The 9,322-nt window shown below is 28.4% G+C and overlaps 1 protein-coding gene across 1 annotated transcript; it reads left to right on the forward strand.

Annotated features, from left to right (window-relative positions):
* Positions 1-5,813: 5,813 nt before the first annotated feature.
* LOC108840126 (uncharacterized protein PAM68-like) lies at positions 5,814-6,511 on the forward strand. Its single transcript, XM_018612950.2, has one exon. It carries the CDS (start codon positions 5,850-5,852, stop codon positions 6,357-6,359), a length of 510 nt encoding a protein of 169 aa, XP_018468452.2. The 5' UTR covers positions 5,814-5,849; the 3' UTR covers positions 6,360-6,511.
* The last annotated feature ends 2,811 nt before the right edge of the window (positions 6,512-9,322 follow it).

Raw genomic sequence — 9,322 nt, forward strand, 5'->3', positions numbered from 1 at the left:
TGTTTTTACATCTCAGGCATTTGTCTGAGAGGTCACAAGTTCGAGTATCGGGCGGGGAGGAGTGTCCAGAACCCTAACAGGTACAGACAAAGACTGGCTCTCTAAGGGGATTAAGGCTTAAGGCCCGAACCCATCCTGGTTAATCAAAAAAAACATCATTTATTTTAAAACATCTAAAACTCTCAAAAGCATCATCTCCTAGACTATATTTGCGAAGTGATTTTGCCACATATCCTCTTCAGAATAGTTTCGCAAAAAAAAAGTGACATGTCTACTAAATTTGATGACATGGCATATGAAAAATATGACATGGACAACTATATTTAATGTAAATTTATATTTTTGGTAAATTTTTAAGAATATAGTAATAACTCATATATTACATTTATGTTGATTTATATTTTTGGTAAACTTTTTAGAATATGGTAATAATTCATAGATCCTCATTAAAATAAAATATTCAAATATGAACACTACTAATTTCGAAATCTTATTTAATTATATTTTTATAACTATACAATTTTATTACTTTAAATTTTCGAAATTTTAAAGAATTTTTAAAAAATTATAAAAAATAAACCTAAAATCATTAATTTCTTATATATTTACAAATTTTATAAATATTGTTTAGCTATACTTTTTCAAAATTATCATTATTATATCATTTTTATTAATTATGTAGTAATAACTCATATATTACATTTATGTTGATTTATATTTTTGGTAAAAAAATAGAATATGGTAATAACTCAAAGATCCTCATTAAAATAAAAATATTCAAATATGAACATTGCTAATTTCGAAATATTATTTAATTATATTTTTATAACTAAAAAATTTTTATTACTTTAAATTTTCGAAATTTTATACAATTTGAAAAAAATTATAAAAAAGTAAACGTAAAATAATTAATTTCTTATATATTTACAAATTTTATAAATATTGTTTAGCTATAATTTTTCAAAGTTATCAGTTTTATATCAGTTTTTATTAATTATATATAAGTTGATCTCTATAATATTATTTGAAAAGTCAGTTTTCTACGTGTCGCGCTCACGTTAACTCTCACGGTGGTTGATTACGATGATACCATTAACGAATCAAATATATCTAATTATCATTATTAAACATTTATTTTATTTTATTTTTTCTTTTCTATTAAGGTTTTCTTTTTTTCTTCGAATAACCTATATATAAAGAAAATATAGTAATTTAAAAACGAAAATATCTTTTATATATAGTGTAATTCATAATAAGGAAATTTCACAAAATAATCTGAATTTAAAGTAAAAAAATATAATCTTCCCTTTTTAAAAATAATCTTCACAATATAATATATATTTTTAAAAGTATTAAGCATTTTATTTAAATTAATCTATTTTTCATATTATTACAAAATAATTTAAATAGCATAAACTAAGATATCTTTAATGAATAAAATTTAATTTAATCTTTTTATGTTCCCTTTTATATTTTTCAAATAACATGTATGATAAAGAAAATATTTATAAACTTAAACCGAAAATAATTTATATATAATTTGATTTCATAAATAGGAAATTTTAGAAAAATAATCTTGATATTAATATAAAGAACTAATATTCCTTTTTCGAATGTATCAATTATATTTTCATGCAATTTCATACCTATCATAATTATATTTTTATAATTTTATTTGTGATAATTATCATATTCCAAATTACCAAGTACTATAAAATTAACATAGGTATAGGCTATTTACAAATAGTCAATTCATAAATATATATACACATCTAATATGAAAACCAAACTAATGCAATGAATACAATGAATATGATTTGGTTGAATAAGATTAGAAATAGTTATACTTGAATTTAACGGAAATATATAACACAATATACCCACAAATGAGTAACTAGACCAATCCAAATTATTTTATACAAAGTCAAACAATAAATAAAAGTAATATATTATCATTTATTCTCAACATTTTACTAAATAAATATGAAATTCTCAAATTATACTACAAATATATTAACCAACTATTACAATTAAGATGTAATTTTGAACCGATCAACACTTTAGTTTACTTTTACTATTTAATTTTCAAAACAACATATATTAAATTATACATAATCCGACCAAATATATATATATATATAAATTTAAGGCAAGAATCAAACTATATAAAAATAACAAAATTATTCAACATTTTAATCTGTATAACAAAATATCTTAGTTGAATCGTAAAAAGTAAATGTTATATAATATATCCAAATAATAACCAAACAGACGAGATATTATATATCCAAAATTATAATCTAATTAAAATAACGCAAAGTTATTTAAAACAAATCATGCATATTGATTACAATATAAATAACAGAATAATTAAAAAATTAAAAAATATTAATAAACTATCATAGTGTAAATAAAATATTATAATGTATTTACTATATAAATATTTATATCCGTGCAAGAGCACGGAAAAATCACCTAGTCTATTTTGGAACGAAAAGAGTATTTTTTTTCTTTCTGAAACACGAATTGGTATATATATCTCGTAAATCTAGGTATGGGCAAAAAAGAATAGAAGAACCTAACCAGAATCGAATTAAAATACCCAAAATCAGAATCTGTTCGAAATCTTCAAATACCAAATGGTATATTCCCTCCGTCAAAAACTTATTCTTTCTCAATCTTCTCTATTAAAAGATAAGTATTATTTTTATCTATTACAAAATAGTTATACTAATTTTATATATTCAGTTACATTTTTTTATTATTTACTTATAAGGATATTAATAACAAATTTGTTTATACTATAAATTTAAATTCTAGTTTTAGTAATAACAAATTCTGTTGAGAAAAAAATTAATAAAATCTTTTTAAAAAAAATTAAATATTTTTAATTAATACACTGAGTAATTTCGTAATTACTATAAATTAATTTTAACTCAAAATTTTGTTACTAAAAAAATAAAATTATATGCTATGCTAATTTTATAAATCTTATAAGTATATTTTTTTTGTTTTAGAAATCTCCAGGTTTCTAACCACTGGAGGTGTTCTTATTTGTTTTCTTCCAACTTTTTTATCCTTCCCGTACCCACTTCTATATTTTTCGGACATGTATTAACTATTGTCGATACCAATTTCTAGCAGTCAATTTTTCATACGGATCATCAAACGATCAGTCTTTGTTTCTGCGGCAAACACACCCCACCGTCACTCGAGCTCCTTTCGTTCTCCCTCCCGACATAAATGATCGGTATACTATTTGTCTCCTAGTATGGTACGTAACGAGACTGTCAAGAAATTTTTTTGCAATGTTTTTAGGTTTGACGTTTTGTGTTGTAACCCTGCAGATGAATCTTACGTGAAGCTACTAAAAATAATATGGTTCGTAAAACGGACAGATCCCCTATATATTAAAATAGATGCATTCGTAATTAATGCATTCACACTATATTTTTGAATTTGCTGACGTGTCATCTTCATAATCGTTTAACATTTAATGCGTTCACACACTAAGTTTTTTAACTATACTCGAGACAATTTAATGTGTTTGCATTCTATTTTTTTCAATAAACTCTTTTGGTTTATACATTTTTAACATTTGTAATAGTAAATTGAAATTATTTAAAATTTTCTTTATACAACTACTGAATAATAGCATTTTAAAAAAAATCATTAAGATTCGCATCAATTAAAATGCTTGAGTGAGAATGTTTTAAAAATTGAAAGTTTCATATCTAACTTTGTTTCTTGAAAAGAGACATGTGACATATACGGTGATGAGTAGGGTCCAACGCTATACTCCAAGTGTATATATTGTTTCAAAATGTTACAGTTGGCAACTGTGATATCAAATAACGTCTACACAACTCATGGAGGTCTTTTTCAAAGTTCTTCTCGGGTCTATGAAGATAACATTTTATTGTTGGGTTTTTTAGAGGAACTTGATAAGATTGAGAGGAGGAGACAGGTTGGTGAGAATGATGATGATGATGATGATGATGATGATGATGATGATGATGATGATGATGATGATGATGATGATGATGATGATGATGATGATGGGAATATAACTTTAAACCATGTTTTATGGTCGTGTCCATGGATGGCTGATGGTCTGAGCGAAAGTAACTACAAGGGATTTCTTTGGGGAGCTAATTGCACCGAAAGTTTTATAAAATAATCGAAGTTAAAGGTAAGTGGTTAACTTCTAATGATGTTTTCGTATGTGATTATTTAAATTTAATGTGTTTTGTTTACCGTTTTAGATGATCATAAGATCACATGAAGGACCTGATGCAAGATCAGATCGAGAAGACATAGGAAACATGCTATGCGGGTACTCACATTAACACTAATCAAAATTTACACTATTAAACTCAATAAAAACCAATTTCTATGAGTATAAATATACAACTTTTTATATTATGTCTAAGTTCAAACAACAAAAATAATAATAGATTATCTTATATAAAATACAAAATCATAAAATATCACCAACATTGTTTGTACAAATAATATTGGATGTCCTTTTTCTTATATTATTTAGATTTTATTTGATTTTGCAAGCATTTAGAAACTTAAAAATGAAACCATTGGTTCGACATAAGAACTGTCAAAACTTCATACAACATGAAACCAAACAAATATAATAGTTTTAGGTTTATCACCGAAATGAAAAACCTCGATCACTTCAACCGAACAAAACAAAATAAATATGGATTTAGAATGGTATTTATATTTTAGGAGGTTAAAAAAAATACCGTAATACCGAACGAATATCCAGATTAAACAGATATAATGTTTTTTATCTTAAAAAGTAGGGCTAGGCAAAATATCTGGAACTGAAGAACCGAACATAAACTGAACCGAAATTCAGGGTTCCGAACTCGATCAGACACGGGGTAAATAACCGAATGGTTCCTAAACTGATGTATCCGAAGAACCGGTACTCAACCCGATCCAAACGGAGAACCGAATGAGTATCCGACGATTTCCGAAATGTAAATATATGTTTAAAAATATTATTTATAATTATATGTATAATTATTTTAAAAATTAAAATCAAAATTATATATTAAATATATTAATTATTTTGTATATTTTCAGATAAAATATGATAGTTTGTATAGAAATACTCAAAAAATCATGTCCAATGAGTAATTTTAGTTTTTGGTATATTTGGGTAGTTTGGATACAAAATACCCGAACCGAATCGGTAATATGGTTAATTTGAGTATGAACCAGATATATTAGTTATTCAGTTAATTTAAGCTTTTTTACATCAAAACCGAACCCACTCGAATCCGGGAGACCTCGACTCGAACCCGATTCGGAATTTTGTAATACCCAAACGAGATTTAATTTTCAAATCTGAGAAACCTGGTATCCGAAAAAAACGATGAATACCTGAATACTCATGCCTATTAAAAAAATAACAAAATCAATAATCTCATCCCGTGCAAGGCACGGATTATTACCTAGTAGATCTGGTAAAACATTGTATCTAAATGAAGCAGAATAATAGTAAAAAGAGTTGAAAGATGAATTTTGAAAATGAAGTGTAAGAAGATGAATTTTAAGAACTTCAGAACAATTCATTTTCATATTTTTTAAACTGCATAAGTTAAAAGAATGTTCCAATTGAACTCTCTTTTTGTTTTGTGGGAATTATTTTCTTAGAAAGAAGGATAAACAGTAGGAAATGTGTGTCTGTGGTGTGGCGAAGAAAATAATATATTACAGATACAAACAAACCATGTCATCTTATCTACATGTATTACAAGGCAGGTAATAAAATGCCCAAATGAATACTAAAAAGGAAATAAAACATTAGAAGAAGAAGAAAGAAGATGAGAGCTCTCATGTGCTCACACCACACACCACCGTTATCATTTCTCTCAAGAACCATTCCCAAAAGCAAACCTCAAGATCCAAAAACCCTAATCCCTAGAAACAACAAGATCAGATATGAATCTAGGGTCCACGCGAGCCCTAAGGGATTTCAACCTTCTAAAAACTCTGAAAAACCTGGTAAGTCAGCCCCGGACCCGGAAGACGACCCGCCGATACCTCAAGAAGTGTTCGAGAGGATGATGGGGAGGATCGTGGTATCGGTGGGGACACCACTGGGCTTGGGAGTGGCAATCTTGAAGTTGCTTGATGTTTTGAAGGATAGAAACGTCTGGGACGTGCCTTTGTGGGTTCCATTCTTGACTACGCTCGTGACCTTTGGTGCGTCGGCTCTTGGGATAGCGTACGGGAGCTTGTCCACAAACTTGGACCCGACCAAGACTAACTCTCTTTTCGGACTCGACGAGGCAAAGGAGAATTGGGTAGAGATGTGGAAAGAAGATCAGTAATGTTGATCTTTCTGCCTCTTGGCATGTGTGAGTACATAAGTTAATTCATATCCCTCCGTTTTTGTTTGATATTCTTTTTTCATTTTAACCAAGTATGGAACACTTTTTTATTTTAGTACGAAGAGAAATAACCAAAATGTCTACTGTATTTGAGAATTTCAGATTATATTCAAATCTGAACTCTTAGAGTCTTCCTCGATTCGGCCTGTCTTATCCAAAACGATGGTGAGAACTGATTTTGAACTTGATTTGAAGGATGGTAAATGATATTGATATAGGCACAATAGGAATGGTCCAAAGTATGAACATTTAAATCGGATTTAGTTTTGATTGTTATTAACTTTTAAAGTTTTTTGGTTATAGGCTGATGTGAATTGGTTTGGTATGCTGTAAATCGGTTTTGGATAGGATTCATATTTTAATAAAATATATATTTGCTTAATAAGTTTTTTTTTAACGTCTGGATCGATTATTATCGATTATTATGCTATTACAACGATGAGAATATTACAAAGATGATTCTACAGTCGATAATTCTACCACCTTGTGAGAATATACGCCTGACTGCATCACTCTGAGCCGTCCTATGAGATTCATGTTCGATGGTACGCTCTGCACCAAGCTGAAGATCTCATGTAACTTGTTTCTCCATAATCTGCATAATAAGTTTAGGATACGTTTTTTAGTTTGGTTCGAATATGATTTCATTTTTTGGGGGGGAGGGGGGAGGGGGGGAGGGTATATCAAATAATTTCAGGTTGATTTTGGTTCATACGATTTGGTTCGGTTGTTCCGATTTGGAAACTACTGTTGTTTCTTTTTTTTAACTCAAAATTTTATCAAACTTTTCATAATGGAAATATCATGGATTACAAAAACCGGTAGAAAATATTGTTATCTCCGAAAGCAATAACCCAAAAAAGAGAGTCAAATTGATATAGAATAATATAGAGAACCATAGGTACTAAAGCTGTAATTGATGGATTGATCATAATTCACAGACACTTCTGAAAACACATGAAACTGAAAATAACCAAAGGACTAATGACTTAAGCAAACTCAACCCTAAAGGGTATACCATCAAGCCAAAACAGGCACAATATCGGTAGAAACATGTTGAGGATAAACTTACATCAGCATCAGAAACTGTTGCAAAAACGGAGGCGATGCAGAAATAATTCTAAAGAATTTGAATATACATATTACGTTGATGAAAGTCTACCGTGTACCAAAATTAAGTTATAGTCTTGTGGGTTTAAACTTCAAACAAAGATGGTAAAGAGTAGAAAATTTCACAAAAAATCATATAAAAATTTACTCATTGGGAAGTTCTCACCAATTATCTCTACCAATTTAATGTTTTCTTTCATTCTTCATATTCTTCAATTCTTTTTCCTTTCTTCTCTTTTCTCTAGCTCTTCTCGTTCTTCTTGTTCTACTTTTCCATTCTCAATTTTTTTCTATAGTTGAAGAATTCCGGTAAGCTTTTTCCTTAAACCTAATTCACTTTCTTTTTATCACAAGTTTTCACAAATTAAAAACTAGTGCATGTCTCTCTTCTTCTTCCCTCTAATTGATCTATAGTTTCTTTTTGTGATTTAAGGTTCATAAATATATTTTTTTCTTTTTTTCTGATTTATTTTACTTTCTTGATTATTTGTTGATTTCTTTTTCGTTTTATTTGATTTGTTCTCTCTCACGCTTCAGATCTGTCATGTTACATGAATATATAAAAATGAAAAAAATAAAACTATAATTCAGTAACAAAATTTTACCAAATTGTACAATCGTTTATATACAACTCTGTAAAATTGTAAAATTTGGTTAAATTAGTTCCAAAGTTTTATTGAATTGTACCTCATAAATAGCACAATTTAGTAAAACTTTGTAGCTAGTTGTACAATCTTGTAAGTACAACTTGATAAAACGGTAAAACTTTGTAAACTGTTGAGTTTTACAAAACTGTAAAATTTGCTAAAATTATAGAATTTGATAAAATTTCAAAGTTTGTTAAAATTCCAAAATTTTGGTAGAACTCCAAAACTTGGTAAGGCTGTAGAGTTTGGTAAATTGTATACCGATTATTTGAGATATAAATTTTTGAAATTCAAAATTTTGATTTGGAAAGAAAACAATAAAGGTAAAATTAGAATTTTATTATTTTTGGATTATACAAAGGTATCATAGTCCCTACAGAAGTGGATCCAGACTAGTCACGTGTTTACAGCCTACGTTTTCAGTTTACGTATCGGTCCTTTGTCCCTGGCGATTCCGAAATGTTAATTCTCCTGTGGCTAGCAGAATTCGAACTCGGATCCGTATTAGGGTTGAAGCTCTCTAAAGACCACTAGGCTTTCTTCGCTTGGTTTAGAATTTTATTATTTTATTATGAGTGCGAGAGTATGTAAATTTAGTGAGAGTATGAGATTAATTTTTTTTCCAGGACTCTGGTCCGATTGATTCTCTATTTTAGAAAAATATAATCTGTAATGAGACAAACATTCACCCTCCACTACTTGCAAGGCAAGACCAAAAAGATGAGTTCAAGTTGAGATTACTGTCGTGGTTTTTGATAAAAATGATACCGTGATAATGAGATGGTAACATGTCACAATTTTATTCAGGACTTGGTTTGTTCAAGAGTTCATCTTCAAAGTTGTGCTTGGTTTGAGATTTATATAGAGAGCACAAACTGAAGGTGAAGAAGATATTAGGACACGATATCAAACACTGCATTTACATGGGCATGACAGGTTTTTCCGCTACGCAATTTTTGCGTTTTGTAACGGTTGTTTGCGTTTTGAAATAATCATAGAAAACGTTACAAATCATTTCAAACTGTTCTGAACCTTTTAAAATCAAAAATTGGTTACAGGTAGTGTTTACGGTTGCGAGTGGTTAAATATTTTTTTAAAAGAAAAATAAAAAATAAAAATAAAAATATTGAATAAAATTTTAAATCG

This window comes from Raphanus sativus, chromosome 2 (assembly GCF_000801105.2).
Source record: "Raphanus sativus cultivar WK10039 chromosome 2, ASM80110v3, whole genome shotgun sequence".
NCBI lineage: Eukaryota > Viridiplantae > Streptophyta > Magnoliopsida > Brassicales > Brassicaceae > Raphanus > Raphanus sativus.

Excerpts from the sequence above, each read along its gene's own strand:
- LOC108840126 (XM_018612950.2), top strand. The coding sequence starts at position 5,850 with ATGAGAGCTCTCATGTGCTCACACCACACACCACCGTTATCATTTCTC.